General features: G+C 45.5%; 3 protein-coding genes across 3 annotated transcripts; 1 reads left to right on the forward strand and 2 right to left on the reverse strand.

Moving 5' to 3' along the window:
* Positions 1-340: 340 nt before the first annotated feature.
* lrr1 (leucine rich repeat protein 1) lies at positions 341-3,754 on the forward strand. Its single transcript, XM_053845574.1, has 6 exons — positions 341-499; positions 571-764; positions 927-1,025; positions 2,341-2,593; positions 2,653-3,127; positions 3,204-3,754. Exons 2-6 carry the CDS (start codon positions 582-584, stop codon positions 3,457-3,459), a joined length of 1,266 nt encoding a protein of 421 aa, XP_053701549.1. The 5' UTR covers positions 341-499; positions 571-581; the 3' UTR covers positions 3,460-3,754.
* Positions 3,755-4,022: 268 nt separating this feature from the next.
* dnaaf2 (dynein axonemal assembly factor 2) lies at positions 4,023-7,830 on the reverse strand. The gene is made up of 3 exons (XM_053845571.1): positions 7,291-7,830; positions 4,613-7,201; positions 4,023-4,535 (listed from the first exon to the last, which is right to left on the reverse strand). The coding sequence occupies exons 2-3, from the start codon at positions 7,178-7,180 to the stop codon at positions 4,260-4,262; spliced, it is 2,844 nt and encodes a 947-aa protein (XP_053701546.1). The 5' UTR covers positions 7,181-7,201; positions 7,291-7,830; the 3' UTR covers positions 4,023-4,259.
* A 763-nt stretch (positions 7,831-8,593) lies between these two features.
* Positions 8,594-11,565, reverse strand: LOC128747446 (Krueppel-like factor 11). Its single transcript, XM_053845337.1, has 4 exons — positions 11,386-11,565; positions 10,500-10,772; positions 9,399-10,254; positions 8,594-9,316 (listed from the first exon to the last, which is right to left on the reverse strand). Exons 1-4 carry the CDS (start codon positions 11,422-11,424, stop codon positions 9,015-9,017), a joined length of 1,470 nt encoding a protein of 489 aa, XP_053701312.1. The 5' UTR covers positions 11,425-11,565; the 3' UTR covers positions 8,594-9,014.
* Between the last annotated feature and the right edge of the window lie 5,186 nt (positions 11,566-16,751).

The raw sequence follows: 16,751 nt of genomic DNA on the forward strand, positions 1-16,751 counted from the left end.
GTAATTAATAAAAAATTGTAAACGCATTTATCATAAAATAGAATGCATTTGTGACGACATTTTAGTTTTATTATTGCACTTTCTTTTGCATGCCATTGCTTATTGGTGAGTTCGATACGATAGTCCTTTATTCTTTCCACAATTTACGTCAAACACAAAACATTAAATTTAACTTTAATTTAAAATTTAAATTTAATTAAACAATATTCGTGAAGCAGCCGATGTCGTTGGTTTGCGAGCTAATGACGTCACGTAGCGACTTCAAGGAGCGCCAATAGCAACGTTCCTTACTGAGGCGTTGGTTGGCCCTGAGCTGAGCGCCAACGTGACGTCACTTCCCTTTTGTACAGCAGCGCCAATGGTCGCTCACTTACCAAGTATTCTTCACTTTAGAGCTATTGTTGATCGTGTCGTTTATTGAAGACCTCGACGATTTGTTTCAGCTGCGTGGAATTGTCCATATCTCCGACGCACACCGACCGGTTTGTGTTGGCTCGAAGTAGGTGGGATTGTTGTTGACAACCAGGCCGGATGTGTCACGAGCGCTCCTCTAACCAGACTTCTCTCCAGAGTCGTTTGCCATGAAGCTCCAGTGTGATGTGGAGGTGGTTCATCGGATGCTGCCCACCTACGGAATGAAGAGCCGTGGAAAAGGAACCAGAGCTGTGCTTTCCATCGGGAAACACTTGGACAAGAAGGGTGAGCGGAGCAACGTTTACATGATGATCTGCACTGCTAAGGACAGAGCTGGATCCAAGTACAAGGTGTGTTGTTTTTGTGGATCTGTGCCATAATAACATGTCACAGATTGTGTGTTTCTCACTTGGAAGTTGTTAAATGTCAAACTCGATTTGTGAAACAGAAATGACTATAAAGAAAGTACCTGTCGAGAAAAGCGAGTCAGTCGCCTTGTCTTTTTCTTGCAGCTCAAAGACAACATTGAAAGGTTCTTTACTTTTTTTGTGGATGAAGGCAAAGCCACTGTGAGGTTAAAGGAGCCTGCTATTGACGTGTGCTTGAGCAAGGTAAGGTGACTGAGCCAATCACACACAGCATGTTATCTTTGAACTACCGTGATAACAGGCGTCTTTGAAAAGAAACAGAAAAAGAGGTGTAATTTATCATGATCTATGTATTATCTATTAACTTATCTTTACTTATATTTTATTTAGTTCGTCATATTGTTTATATATTATGTTTATTTATTTGTCTTTTTTTTGCTGATGCTGTGTGGAAGTCTTTGATGTTTGTTGAGTATCTTTAATGTCTTTGATATGTGTCACTGTCTTTGTTGTCATTGGCCGCTGTGACATGTTGAATTTCCCCCCTGTGGTATAAAGGCAATCTGATCTCATCTCATCTAATCCTAGTCAAATAGTGAACATCATTGTTGTCTGAAACCTCATGTTTATTGCTGACCCACAACTAGGACATGCCTATTGTTGGGGTTAATAATTGTTAATTTTATATTTTTTTTTGTGAATACTCGAGTAGATCACGTGACTGTATGACCAAACACATGGACCTCATGAGGCTGCTTCACTTCCCATTCATGACTCATGGATTTCGTAATCACAGTGTGTTAAGTAGAACGCTCTGCTTTTCCATTTAAAAACAAAATCCGTGTCAGAGGTTCCACAACGTACATTGTAGTGAAGACAAAAATGAAGTATTCAGAGCCAGTCGGGCAGCTAGTGCTGACCTCTGTCCTTCAGTGAAAGTAGCAACAATGGGAGTGTAGCACCGGAGCTGGAGCCATGGAGGTAGGTGTTCTGCTCTGATGGATGGCGTTTTCTTTTAGTGGATGGCTAGTTTTGTGTGTGTGTCTTGTGAGGTACAAAGGAATGTTGTGATTCAAAAGATGCCCCTTCTTTATTGCTATTTAGCTGAAGGTCTGACGGTGTGTTATTATCTTGACGCCACAAGTGAATGACACTTCATGCCTCGACATGAGTTGCAAAACCAGATATGATGAGTCAGCTAGTTATCGTGAGCAGATGTTGATGTCTTAAGAGGCACCGATGGCTCCAAAGGTGTGTGTTAAGAATGTGTACTGGATAATGACTTGAAAACCTGAGGATTTAATTTTCATCGCACAAATATTGTTGTCATTTTTTGTACCAGACAGTGTCTGCATTAGCGTGAAAGAGACAAGCCTCAAACTGTTGACTCACTCATTTGTCTAGCAGACAGTCAGACAGGTTTGTTGTGACTGCACAGACAGCAGAGCGGCCTCATTGTTCATGCTGGCTATTGAGGGGGACAGTACAGCATCACTTCTTTTACTTAGTGTTCAAAGTTGCTGTCTATTAAAATTATTTAACCGCTTTCTTTTAAAAGGCAGATGTGAACAGCTTGAAGAACTTCCTCTCCGCTGCTCGTCTGGCCGACAAAGGAAGTGACACGAGCAGCCTTCCTCTCTCCACCCTCACTCCTGTGCGGGCGAGAGACGTGGAGCAACCCAAGAAGAAGCTGAGCATCGTGTCCAAGAAGGATTATCCCCTCACCTCCAACTTCCCGTACTCCCTGGAGCAGCTCACCGTCTCCTACTGCCGACTGTCCCGAGTGGACATGCGGATGTTGTCGCTAAAAGGTAGTGGATGAACTTGCGACTCAAGCTGAGGATGTCATGAAGTGTCTGTTGTGTTGCAGCGCTGCGTAAGTTGGACCTCAGCTACAACCACATCACGAAGCTTCCTGCCACCATCGGCGATCTGAGCTGCCTGTCGGAGCTCGTCCTCCACCACAACCACCTGGAAGCCTTCAGTGAGGCGCTGTGTCTGTCCACCCTGCAACAGACCCTTCAGAGGCTGGACCTCAGCCAGAACCGATTGCGGTACCTCCCGGCACAGTTCTGCCAGCTCAGAGAACTGGTTGACTTCAAGGTGGACGACAACCAGCTGCTTTGTTTGCCCTTTCACATCGGGCGACTCTCGAAACTGAGGTTCCTGTCTGCGGCACATAACCAGCTGTCGGTGCTGCCCGGCGACTTCCGTAAACTCACGCTGGAAAACTTGGACTTGTTCGGGAACCCGTTCGTTCAACCCAATCCTCTGGATCACACCATGCGGCTCACCTTTCCACTCTCACTTCAAGAGTTGGCGTCCAGAGCGGTGGGGAACTTGAGGTGAGGATTCAAGTTTTGCATCACCTCTAAATATACAACCTCTGAGATCCTTCTGTTTCCTCCCCCCCAAATTCAGACTAGCCCACGGTCCGGATGTCATCCCTGCGCACTTGTGTCGTGACCTTGAAGTGGCAAAGCTCTGCGACTGTAAAAGGTTTTGCATCAGCTTCTACATCAAGACGACAATGAACATGAACCTGCACGAGGTCTCCAACACTGTGGTGCTGGTGGACGACATGGGCGGCACCGACGCTCCTGTGCAGAAGTACTTCTGCTCGCTCTCCTGTTACTCCGAATTTCTGGACCTCATTATCCAGAGAGGAGGAAGATAAAGGCACACACATGAACTGAACTTCACCAATTGTGTCATCACACTTCATATGACTGACTTTTTGATGGTCTAATTCACTATTTTACTGTGTTTCTACACAACAGAGGAACCTGCTGGACTCAATTTGCACTGTTTTTATCTAAGCAGGAAGTGGTAAACATGGAATTTCCTGGTCCAGTAGTGCTGGTTTGTATATGATGCCTCATTTATTTACTGTTTACATTTATAAATATATCTATATTTGGATAAAATGTGGACAAGTTTAATAAAAATTAAAGTATGTATGTTCTCTTTTTGTGTGTGTTTTTATTTTAGATTTATTTATAGAAATCCAATGGGGATGTTTCTGTGGACGGATTTGGCCTCCACCAAATTTGTGTTGGTCACAGTGAATCTGACCAGCAATCCAGGAACTGAAAGTAGAAAAGTCTGGACAAGCAAGTGAACTTTTTCCATTTGAATTTGTAATTAAAATACAAAACAAATGGGCGCTGCTCAGGAATGTGATGGAACAAGTGAGCAAATTGTGCTCAGAATATATTCATTAAGATAAAACCAATACTATTTTTATTATAACTATTTTTCTTCAATATTTATTTTTTGTTTGATGCATTGGCAGGAAGTAATAAAATGACATTTAATAGAATGCTTTACAGTAATTTGTTCTTTTGAAAAAGAAGGAAGTGATGAGTGTAAAGATTTTTTTCTTTATCTTAATGACAAAAAGCAATAAACTTCTTCCATCACAGCTCAACAAAACTCAGATCAACTTTGCGATGGTTAAAACAGTGCTTCTCTTTTTCAGTCAAGCTCGAACAGCAGCGAGTTCTGGAAGATGAACCCGGCAGACGTCGAGTGGTCGCAGATGATCGTCTCCTTTCCGTCCTTGCCGACCTCCCGCAGGATGGCAGGAGGAACAAACACTGGGGTTTGGAGGATCTGTTCTGAGGGAAGGTCGTCTTCATCCACGCCATCATTGCTTCCACAGCAGATCACAGACGTGTCTACAGCAGCAGCGTCTGCTTCAGGGACTTGACATACGTCCACGTCCTGCTCAACAGTATGCATGTCTGAGTGCTGCGTTGAAGACAAAAACAAATCATAAACAGGTCATGAACTTTGCCAAGACACTTGACTCAGGTTTCTCCTCTCACCTCTTTTGAATGTGAACTATCCATGTGCAGCTCCAGGCAGGAATCCAGCCGTTGAAGCTGACTGGCGGCTTCATCGTCATTAAGATGGGAAGGTTCTTCCACCTTTTGTTGATTCTGCTCCTCTATCTTCTTCCCCTCCACTACACACTCAGGCCATTCCTCCACTAACCTCTCACATTTTATCTCCTCCTGCACATGCTCTTCTTCACTGCTCTCCTTATCTGTGTGATGAATTGAACTGCTCTTTTGAACCTCCTCGGGAGCTTGCTGACTCATCTCAATCTGTCCATGAACCTTCTGATCTGCATACATGCTCATCTCGAGACTTCTGTCTGGTTCCACCACACTGTCTAGTGTCATCATGGTCTTCTTCATTATATCTTCTGGCTCCTGAACAGCCGTGCTATCGTGCGCATTTCCCTCCACAAGATCTGCTTCATTTGTGTTTGGTTCATCCTCCTCTCTCGCTCCCAAGATCTTCTCATTACTGCAGTCCGTCTCATTCACCTGTTTCTGACAGGTGTCTTCTCTAAAGTCCATCTCCTCCTGCACATGCTCTTCTTCACTGCTCTCCTTATCTGTGTGATGAATTGAACTGCTCTTTTGAACCTCCTCGGGAGCTTGCTGACTCATCTCAATCTGTCCATGAACCTTCTGATCTGCATACATGCTCATCTCGAGACTTCTGTCTGGTTCCACCATACTGTCCAGCGTCATCATGCTCTTCTTCATTATATCTTCTGGCTCCCGAACAGCCGTGCTATCGTGCGCATTTCCCTCCACAAGATCTGCTTCATTTGTGTTTGGTTCATCCTCCTCTCTCGCTCCCAAGATCTTCTCATTACTGCAGTCCATCTCATTCATCTGTTTCTGACAGGTGTCTTCTCTAAAGTCCATCTCCTCCTGCACATGCTCTTCTTCACTGCTCTCCTTATCTGTGTGATGAATTGAACTGCTCTTTTGAACCTCCTCAGGAGCTTGCTGACTCGTCTCATTCTGTCCATGAACCTTCTGATCTGCGAGACTTTTGTCTGGTTCCACCACACTCAACGTTATCATCTTCTTCATTATGTCATCTGGCTCCTGAACGGCTGTGCTATCGTGGGCATTTCCCTCCATACGATCTGCTTTATTTGTGTTTGGTTCATCCTCCTCTCTCGCTCCCAAGATCTTCTCATTTCCGCAGTCCATCTCACTCACCTGTTTCTGACAGGTGTCTTCAGTAAAGTCCACCTCCTTTCCCTTCAAAGTGTCCTCTATTTCACCATTCCGCTCTTCTACTTCTCTCCATAAGTTCTCAGGGTTCTCCTTCACTGCTTCCATCTTCTCTTTCTTTGTCTCCAACTTGTTCTCCACATCCTCTCTGTCTCCTCCCTCCTTTCTAGTTTCTTCTGCTGTGGTGTTGTCACTGTCTGCACCCTGTATTGTTTCATTTCCCCTCTCCAACCTCTCGGTTTCTCCATGTTCCATCTGCGACTCTGTCATGTCCTCCACCGCTTTCTTCTCTTCATCTCCATCCAAACTCAGGACATGACTCAGACTCGGAGGCGGCAGAACAGGCAAGGTCACGGTCAGCTGCCCCTTATGTTTGTTAAACTTGGCCTCTCCTTTGTCTCCATCCACCGGGAAGGACAGAGGCAGCTCCAGTTTGTACGACGGTTTCTCACACTCCAACAGCAACATCTTCTCCTTCACATCCAGGTTGGTGTCTGCCACGGTCTTCAGCAGAGGCAGGTCGATGGTGACCACGATTTCTTTGGGTCTGGTGCGCTGTGTGGAATCCTTGGAACATGTATAGTCCTGCATATCGACATAAGACCGATATTTAATGGAGCAGTTCGGCTTGGTGGGCGTGTGCGAAGTCTCCGGTTTGATTTGGAAATTCTGCGGCCCAGCAGGTTTGGGTTTCGGATCTGGATATGGAACGGAAAAACCTCCCTCCGGTGATTCTTTCGCTTCATATCCTGGTATTGGTTTGCGAATTATACAGGGCTGAGGGGTTCCTTTATACTTCACCTTTAATTCTCTGACATTTTTGGAGTCGAGAGTCACTTTGAACGCATTCTCGATCCCCTGGATGGCTGTGCTCTTCACCATGTCCATGAACCTGCTGTTCTTCCCTGCGATGTGAAGCGTGTCCGGGTGGAAAACAACATCATACACCATTTGTTTCACTCCCTTTTTATCACTATGTGGTCTTCCAGGGTGTAGACTGTGAGGCAGAGACCACCTTTGACCCCTACGGCCGTCCTCCGACTGCCCAGGAGCGCATTCGGGTTTGGCCACTTTGTCATTGGAGCAGATGTTGATGAAGCACTTGCGCTTGCCGTCCACGCTGGTCCGCAGAGCTCTGAAGGGTTCTGGGTGGATGAAGTCCACGTGGTTGCCTCTCTCTTGCTCCAGAAGTGTCATCTCTTCCTCGTACTTCTTTTTATTCTCTGGATCTGAGATTTCCTCCGCGTACTCTCGCAGCATCTCGCGGAATCTCTCGTCCTTGAACGCCTGGGTGAACCTGTCGACTTCATCTGAAGTCATGTCAAGTTCTCTGAGCTTGTCACTGACCTCCATGCTGAGAAGGCCACAGGGCGTCTGCGTCAACAAGCAGGTAAATGAATTCACTTTTACTATCAGAGAGTGTTCCCTCCTGTTGTTGTTTACATTGCTATATAAGGACTTACCTTCACATTTAATTCGTCGTTTTCAAAAGTTTCTCTTCTTCCTCAGTCAGGCGAAACGTCTATCCTCTTGCGATTGTTTCTGTTTGCCAGCAGACACTTTGTTGTCGTAACCATAGCGACTGCGGACGGTGCATCACGATAAAAGGTCCGTATGAAACACCCCATTGTTTACTTTTTGTTGTTCCTGCATAACGCCTAAAAACTTTTATTTCTTCGTCTGTTATTCTATCATTTTCTCATTTTTTGTATTTCACAGGCGCTGTGGCTGTGTTTTGGTTAAATTATTGTAAAGATTTGTTTCACTAAATACATACCGATACACCAACATTTTCTGTCGAAGCAACTGTTGGTAGTCCTGACCACACTATCCAATACTCCAATATCTTAGATACGCATACAAAAATAGAATTGTTTGTGCTCCTTAGCAGACTTTGTTCTTTCAAATTCCAAATACGTGACTATGTACCAATAAAAAAAAAAGTTGCAATGGTTTTTGAAGCAAATGGAATCAAACATATTTTAAGTGACGGATATTTCGTGAATTAATTCCCTCTTCCGCAGCGTCCGTGCGATGGCATGACGTTCTGCTTTCCACCAGCAGATGTCCTCATTGATGCAAGTTCGAGCGCCGCTCAGTCCGCGACTATGTCGGTCAGTAAGGCGAAAGGGGGCGGGTATTCTGAGAGGAGATGTGATTGGTCGCGCCCCCAACAGTTCATATTTCCTTCTTTGTGATTGGAGAGCGGGCGCTGTTACTAGGTGTATGACCACCGCTACTGTTTATAACAGTGGAACTGCCAATGCTGCGTGGATTACGTGACTGCTATTGACCCACATACATCAGCCCTCATAAGAATCTATCGATGGAGAAAAGATTATATAGATTGGACCAAATCTTTGATAAGATTTTATGGCTTGAAAAGGCAAGGTAATAGCAGAGCAGGGTTGCCAGATCTGTTTTCAATTGGTAACCGAAGCCCGTGTCCCCACATGACCCCCTTAAACCAGCTTTAAAACCTCAGAATTTCGTGCGGGCGGCAGGAAACTACCCACAGGCCAGTCAGCACATTTGGAATCACTTAAATGAGTTTCAGCTGACCATGAGAGAACGGCAGCGGGGCGTGCGTTATGACACACACACAGGAAGTGGGCGGCTCGATGCGTTTTATGGAAACAGATTGCTGACTATTAGGACCCAGAAAATCGGTTTGTCCCCGGATAACCTCTGGAAAGCTGAGCTTTTGCCACTTTCATGTTCGTCTTTTCATACTGACTCTGAAGAAAGAGACGGGGCGGGGCACATTGATGTGTTTTTAATTACAAATATGTATTAAATAATATGAAAGGTCAGACAAGTCGATATAATCAAAGTATAATTGCAATATTGATGATTAATATATCATATAAACGTTTGTATATTTCCCCAAATAGGACAAATAAATGTGTTTCGTAATACGACAATACATTCACAAAAGTGTCATCACAATAAAGATATTGGAGAAAAGGTAATGATGAAATGTGTAAGACATATTTCATACAAAGGCTTTGGCAAGTAAACAAAGAGTCCAGACATGTTGTACAAATGAGCAGTTTCGAGAAAAAAAAAAGGTCCAGTGCATGTTTATCTTTCATTCCCGTGAGAAGAGTCAGAGCAGCCTAACGTGCGCGGCTGCTCTCGTATCCCTGTGCAACGTCAGGTGCAGGTACGGTGCCAGCGCGGCGGCCTACTGTGAGCCGGCAGGTACCAGCATGCTTAAGGTGGCGAGCCCCGGCTTTGGGGGGAGGCTCTTGCCAACACCTGCTTTGTTCAAACTCTGAATGTCAGCCTGCCACGAGGGAGTCTTTTTCGTAGACATGTGGCGCCGGGCGTGTTTGGTCAGGTGATCGCTGCGCATGAATCGTCTGTCGCAGACCGAGCAGACAAACTTCTTCTCGCCGGTGTGCGTGCGTCTGTGGCGCGAGAGCTCATCGGACCGGGCGAACCTCTTGTCGCAGCCGTCCCAACTGCAGCTGAAAGGCTTCTCACCTGAGGGGAGACGAATCAGCAGGTGAGTCACCACGCAGACACGAACCAGCTCAGGTAAATGAACTGATCGTTTGTCACTCACCTGTGTGTGTTCGGAGGTGGGCTTTGAGGTGCGAGCTTTTGAAGTACGTCTTCCTGCAGCCTGGGAAGTTGCACACGTAGTTGCGTCGTCGCAAAAAGTCCATCTTGGCGGTGGTGTTGCTCCCATTGGGCCCCGCCGGGACGTACAAGGGGGCGGGAGCCAGAGGTAACAGCTTGGTGTTGCCCAACGTCATGACAGTCGGGGGTCCGTGGGGGACTTGAGGCACGGAGGATTGAGGGAGCACCAGCATCACCGTCCCCTGAGGCACTGCTGAGCCCACAATTAGAGGCTGCTGGACCGACCCGGCATTAGAGGCCGGCTGGGGGAGGATGGGTGTGGTGGCAGTCCGAATTCCAGCGCTGGACGTTTGCACTGAACTGGGGATGAAGGCTGAGATGATACCTGATTGGCTGCTGACGGGGAACATCTGGCAGATGATTTGAGGGCTGGTGACCGGGGGTTGGCTTGGGGGAGCACTGTCCTGTGACTGGGGGGGAGTGGCTGAGGAGACCAACCACGGTTGTGTTGGAGTGCACTGCTGCTCTGTTCTTGAGGTGCTTGCGGTTGAGATGGCCACACCAGACTGCGATGGTGTCTGTGGAGGTGTTGTGATGCATTGCTGTTGGCAGACTGTCAGCGCCGCAGTGTCTCGAGATTTTTCTACACTGGGGGGGACCGACACGTGACAACAGGGGGTGCTGTCTGCCGTGTGGCGGATGACGCTGGTCACCATGGCTCTGCACGGCTGGGATGGAGGCGGGAGGGAAGGGCTCTTCTTGGAAGAGGGGGCCATCTCCGGCTGTCCAGCAGTACTGGAAGTCTCAACAAAGCTGGGGCTCTGAGGGGGAGTCATGCACTAGAGAGAGAGAGGGGGGTATTAGCTCCATTGTAATAACAGAAACAACATGTCTCCCTGCTTTACAATAGCTGTTTGTACAGGTCAGCATCACACTGTGCTGCACTGATAAATGATTCCTATGATTCTGCTCTGATCAACAGGCGTGCAGCACCTCCGTCGCCGTAAACCACTGTTATCTAACCAGCCGCAAAGCATGCAATCTCAGGAATGTGTTTGCAGATCAAACAGCAGGTATCACTCACCAGGGACGACAGAGACACAAAGTCTTTGGAGGGCTCAGGGATCTCCGGCGGGAAGAGGGAGTCACAGGAGTCGGACGCCGGGGTGAGGGGTCGGGGCTTGCATGGCTTGTTGCTGCTGAGAAAGTTGCCCTGGCCCCAGGAGCTCATGCACACCAGCGCTTCAGCTGCTTCCAGGTCGGTGTACTCCAGAGCTGGGGAGCAGCTGCTGGCTCCTCCACTGCTGTCATGCTTCCTTCTTTTCGGGCAGGGTCCACACTGACCCACATACCCCGCCTGGAAGAGTCAAACAAAACTTTCAGCATCTCATCCTCCGATCAACATACATCACCGATGACCAAACAGACAGCACAAAATGGCAACTTATGGAGGAAAAACCTGAGTCATTGTTTCAGAATCTTCACTTCCCAGGTCAGAGGGAGGGGGTCATGGTGACTACTCCTCGGACCAGCATGCATTGCCAATGGCTGGGAGCCAGAACACCTCCCATGGCCAAATATAGACCACATAGCACAACCCAGCAGAGATGAGCCATGTGAAATCCCCACAAAGCGGGTTTGCATCAGGAAGTTGATCATAGGGTACAAACTTATATCGAGGATCAAACAAACTGACCCAACAGTTGGAGAAAACTGACGTCTTATTTGTTGAATAAATAGTCACCAATATAAGACAGATTCACTTCGGAAAGGTTGGTCGCTGATGCTGACAACCACGAAATTCAAATTATTATCATCACATTTTACTATATATATGAAAAGTTAAATATAGTCACTGCCATCCCTGTGTTTGCGCGCGTTTTAATGTAGTTTACATTTTAAAGATTAAAAAATGCCAAGCAAATAACCGATAAAAATAGTTAAAAATGCTACATAAATGATGCTCTCACCTCGGATGACTCCATTTCCGTGTATTTTCGCGATGCCATTTGAAAATATCGCTTGTCGCTGTCAATAACAAGTCCAGAACAAAGAGACGGCAGTCGCTAGCGCTGCTGCTGCTCGTCCTCCGGCTGGCTTGAGGTGTTTTTTTGTCTCTGACTGGCTCCCTTTTCTCTCAGCTGTGTGTGTAAAACACGGGGAGGAGGAGGAAAAAAAAGAAAAACAAAACTCACAACACGTACCGGCGGGTGGCAACACTCGGCCAATCACATTCGAGTGTGTGCTGACGCTCGGCCAATGGGAGAGCTCAGCCCGCGTGAACACTGCGTGCACACTGGGCGGTTGGAGGAAATAGGGTGCGTGGCCGTTGGTGGGCGTGGCCAAGAGAGTCAGCAGTGTCAGGGTAAACCCGATGAACTGCCATCCGCTAAACTAGGCGAAAGGTTATCCAGTGTATGCTGCATTCACGGACTGTAGGAACATCCATGTTCGCAATCGCTGCAGCGTATGAATAGAGGCGCACGTCAGATTTATGTCGACAAAACGTTTTTAAAAAGATTTGCTTGGATGAAACGCACTATTCTGTAACGTTTTTATTCTAAAAAAGAAACATTTTGATATCATCTGAAAAACCGCTTGAAGCACGATTTTAGTGTCCGTTTTTTTTTTACAGTATTGACTTTTAAATAGTGATAGTCATCTGCCAAATCTAAACACACTAAAATGCAGTTAAAGATTCCAACTTACCTATTTGTTTTGGGACGAGGAAATTCTCCTCATTGTTGCTTCTCATTGGTCACATTTGGGAGGTAAGGCCACACTACACCACCTCACCTTGAAAGACGCCATTAAAGATTTAGGACAACACATATTCATATTGTGCAAAAATCCTTTTATTTGCTCAGTATTTGCATTAATAAATACAGAGTGTGTTCTATCATTATAAGGAACAGCCACTTGACCCATATTATATCTATAATTTACTGAGTGCCTGTTTTTATATATTTATTTATTTATTTTTTGTTATGATTGACCCTTAGTTTAAATCGCTCTCCTAATTTTATTCATAACATTTCTTTGCAGTGGAGCATTTTGCTACAATCTCCGCTGTCATGAAATGTCCTGCAGCACGTGAACGCTCCGTCTGCACCCGCTCAAGCGCGGGGTGTTGTCTTGTTTTTTTGAAAATGTTTGCGAAGTTTGGTCACCGAAAAGGTGGACAAACCGAACGGTAATGGTCACATGAAAAACATTTCAACTATTGTATTTCAACGATAACAAGGAAAGCATGTATTTAAAATGTCAAAAATAAGTCGTTTTTAAGATAATATGGATGCATTGAAGAATATATATTTTTGAAAACATCTCAATTCAATTTAAAGACTTGGAATAACAGGTGTGGGTCACGAGTTCCCACCTGTTTTGTCAGTGGGTGTGGTGCTTTTCTTGTAGTCATGCAATGGATTTCCCCACTTGAACCCATCACATGGACTTCTGTTTAGACGCCGGTGCATCATCTCACGCAACAATCACTTCTTTGTTGGCTATCAAAACAAACTTTCACACACATGTCTTTAAAAATAAAACGTATTGAATTTTGACGTGAAAAAAATGGAGGTCATTCCCTCGACACGTCAGCCTTGACCTACATATAAAGTTATGTCAGCAACAGCCTTTGGCTGGACAAAAAAATAAGGACATTTATTTTCATTTGGACCTTTTTGTGAATGCACCGCACTTATATGGCCACACTTTGAGGCAGTTATCGCTCCTGAATTAGTGTTTCCTGCAGAGAGAGCTTGAGCAGGTGTGTGGCCATTCCTGGAGGCTGGAGTCTCAGCTGGTGTTTCACGTAAGCTTGACCTCTGGGATCATCCACAGTCTGACGGTTGCAGGTGCAAGGCGACTGAAACGTCTGTCCAAGCACCGACGCCTGGGAGAAGTAGGCCAGTCCACCTCAACTTAGGATCTGGAGGAAAGGTTACACTGGCCCTATCTGGGCCTCCACATGCAACTCCCCCATCCCAGGAACTCCAGGAGCGAAGTCAAAAAAAAAAAAAGGGGGGGGGGAGTTGCCCCAGCAGGGTTAAATATACCACCCAGGGGCTATATTTCACAAGCAGCCCCTGAACTCTGACAGACTGGAAGACAAAAGTGGAACTTCCACATCCCCTATTTCAAAGAATTGTTATATCAACAGCGCAGCAGCGACGTGCTAACGCCAACGTGGCCCAGGCTTATCTTCGGTATTAATAAGTTCACTGACTGTCATTCCTTTACAGATGTCACATGGCGACTGACAGCAGAGGCTCTGGGGTTATGAAACCTTGTCAGTGCTCTTGGTAACTTATGGAATTTAAGCCGCTAATAAGGCATGAATCATTCACTTCTGAAGCCTTTGCAGATGTTTCCTCAATGCTAAAACACTGTCGCATTGAAGCCACTGGTTGACGAAAACTCAGTGGGTTCTCTCCGCCGCCACCTCCATCACGTCATCTGGGTGAAAGGACACAGCCGAACCAGATTCCCAGTCTGCGTGAACCCCTTAACCTCCACCTCCCCTTTTCGTTCGACTGGCTGTTCCAACTTGTTTGTCTGCTTTTACTCTCGACACATCGCAAACGCTGCTATAGGGATTTAATAATATTAAATTTATAACTGTTGTGGAACACTTTGACAGTAACTTTATAGACTTTATCAGACCTCACATGAAATGTTTTTATCACTGGTGACATGCACAAAACAAAGATCCAAACCATTAACACTCGAGGAAAGGGTGGAATTTTTTATTTTTTTTTAGCGTTGACCCAGGGAGTTCCTCCTATACCTTCTTCTACACTTGACAGTGAGAGTGAAGTCACTGTATTACAGTGTAATATGCATGAGCACTTGGGTGGAAATAACCTCAGTTCAAATCCAACTTTGTGTCAAGTTTATGTTTCTTGGTTTGTTCCGTCCAAAAAAGTAACATTTAAGTCCAGAGGCAGCTAACGTTTTTGTTGGTGCGTGTTGTACATCCATGTGTGCCCTGGAGTGGACTTTCCAGGGTGTCCCTTGACTCATAACTGGTTGATGGGAATGGCCTGTTAGATAGATAGATAGATAGATAGATAGATAGATAGATAGATAGATAGATCATACTTTATTTATATTAGCAAACAACAATTCGAATCATATATATGACTATTAAGACATAATAATAATAATTGTATTTTTCTACTCATTGTGTCAAGTGTTTTCATTGTTTTGACTGTGCCACTGTATGACACAAGCGTCTGCAGTTTCAATAACAAACGGCAGCTGACTTATACAAGATCAGGATGCTTTGTGTACCAGCCCCCCCCTCCACCTCCCTCTCCCCCACAAACCCTCCCCTCCCGCGACGATACAGTCGAGCAACAACACAGATTCCTCTACAAGCGCCGCGCTCCCATTGGCCAGGACAGGACACGGAAGCCAATCTGCTGCTAGGAGACGAGGACTTGTGTTCCGTCTGTCGTCCTGGCAACACGAGGAACGGGAGGCAGGTTTAAGGGCTCCCTGGAGGAGCTCCCCTGGAGCCTGTTGGAGTCTAATGAGGATGCTGTCCACTCACAAATCTGTGATATCCTTCAATTATTCAACCTTCTCGAGTCTTTTGTTCGCCTCAAGGAAACGACCCACCGTGCTCCAGCTCGCGATCCGCTGTGATAAGTCAGGGGAAATTGATCGTTCAGCAGCTTTTGTGCTGATGTACTTTCACTCCATTAAAAAGCACTATAGACTGCCGTTGTCACCAGTGAGTGAGCGAGGAGGATCGCACAGACATTTCATTGTGTTGCATCACTTGTGGGTCTGTGGGAAACATGTGTAATCCAGTGAAGGACAGTGAGAGTCGCAGTGAGATGATGATGCAAAGAAAAGCAACTCAGAGATTGTTTATATGAAAGTCTGATGACAGTCTCAAATGATCTCTGATTTTGGACTCAAACCAGGAAGCCTCTAGTATTTACTTTCCAAAGTCTGTGGCGCCAGATATGAAGCAGTGAGTGAGTGCATCACAGTGAACAAGGGGAGCGTGTTTAGCTCCAGTTTGACCAGTGTCAAATAAGGACACAAGAGCAGACAAGACAGTCGAAACCGATGCAGGATTTTACCCGACAAAAGTGAGTGAGGTGTAAACAAGCTGTTAAACATGACTCACGCTCACATGACTCATGAAATAAAAAGGCTCCACAAACAGAGCGCTGTAGACGTATAATCTTCCATAACAACACGCAGCTCAAAATTCCACCATATGTCTCCGGAGCTGCGTATCAGAGCTGCTCTCGGGCGAGTCGCTCATGCAGAAGGAGGGGCAGACGCATCCTGGCAGCCAGTGTGGGGTGAAGCGAGGACAGGAGATGGATTCAGAGGAAAGGACAGTGATGATGGGACTGTAAAAAGCAAAGCAGATGGCCGGGACAACAGGGCAGCGTGTTGGTGTGGCAGTTAAATTGTCACTTATCTTCCATGCTCAGCTTCACCCCTGTGAGTCCCTTTAATCCGAGCATGATAAAAAATATCAATAATCACAAAATCCATTGAAGAATGAAGTAGGGACGGCAGTGAGAGAAGTACACAAACATGATCCTGACTGGCAAAGTACTAAGGTCATCACTGCCCTACTTAATATTCAGTTGAGTTTTGTGTGTGTTTTGTTTTTTTAAGTATATAAGAAAGAAAATTGAGACTAAATTCAACCGGTAAAATACGTCGCTTGTGGATGACTTCGTGATACACAAGTTTCCGTAAAGAGATCTATTTCAAAAAGGAAAAAATAGAAAGGTAGTGCATCTCTGTAAAACCCATAATTTTCCACCCAAAATCATTATACTACACGTATTCTAGCATGTTTCATGTTAAATATTCCAAGTGCAATGAGTAAAACTGGGCAGCAGATGGCAGTTGCGCTACTGAGTGCTTGCCAATGATACTCATGAAAGACGTGAAGAAGAGGCTGCTTTGAGGGGAATGAATTATAAAACCTTCAGTAAGTCATTTATCTGTATTATATCTGTCTCTCTGTTACCTCGGTCTTTACTATTGCAAATGTGTTTAAACCACTTAGTACAATAGAACAAATCTTAGTAAGATATCTTAACAAATGCCTTTCAAAACAGCAACTTAGGCTTCAAAACTTGAGTAAAACGAAAGTAATTTTGGTTAAAATATTTCCCGACCATGTTTTCCATCTGGGATATTAAACGTTAAAGTGGATCTAAGAGGCAGCGATTTTCCATATGGAGTTTATAGTGTTTCCTGGTGGAGCTTATCAGTTCTTGTTGCTTGTCCAAACTTTATTGTGGCAACGATGATGTCATACTGGTGCAAAGGTGTGATTCACAGGTCAGAT

Source organism: Synchiropus splendidus, chromosome 16, assembly GCF_027744825.2.
Source record: "Synchiropus splendidus isolate RoL2022-P1 chromosome 16, RoL_Sspl_1.0, whole genome shotgun sequence".
Taxonomy (NCBI): Eukaryota; Metazoa; Chordata; class Actinopteri; order Syngnathiformes; family Callionymidae; genus Synchiropus; species Synchiropus splendidus.

What these genes read in the sequence shown, in the direction of transcription:
- lrr1 (XM_053845574.1), top strand. Translation starts at nt 582, where the DNA reads ATGAAGCTCCAGTGTGATGTGGAGGTGGTTCATCGGATGCTGCCCACC. An exon ending in GAGCTGGATCCAAGTACAAG is followed by an intron (nt 765 to 926) that starts GTGTGTTGTTTT and finishes TTTTTCTTGCAG; the next exon opens with CTCAAAGACAACATTGAAAG. An exon ending in AGAGCGGTGGGGAACTTGAG is followed by an intron (nt 3,128 to 3,203) that starts GTGAGGATTCAA and finishes CCCCAAATTCAG; the next exon opens with ACTAGCCCACGGTCCGGATG.
- dnaaf2 (XM_053845571.1), bottom strand. Translation starts at nt 7,180, where the DNA reads ATGGAGGTCAGTGACAAGCTCAGAGAACTTGACATGACTTCAGATGAA. An exon ending in ATAGTTCACATTCAAAAGAG is followed by an intron (nt 4,536 to 4,612) that starts GTGAGAGGAGAA and finishes TCTTCAACGCAG; the next exon opens with CACTCAGACATGCATACTGT.
- LOC128747446 (XM_053845337.1), bottom strand. Translation starts at nt 11,424, where the DNA reads ATGGCATCGCGAAAATACACGGAAATGGAGTCATCCGAG. An exon ending in CGGAAATGGAGTCATCCGAG is followed by an intron (nt 10,773 to 11,385) that starts GTGAGAGCATCA and finishes TGACTCTTCCAG; the next exon opens with GCGGGGTATGTGGGTCAGTG. An exon ending in TTGTGTCTCTGTCGTCCCTG is followed by an intron (nt 10,255 to 10,499) that starts GTGAGTGATACC and finishes CTCTCTCTCTAG; the next exon opens with TGCATGACTCCCCCTCAGAG.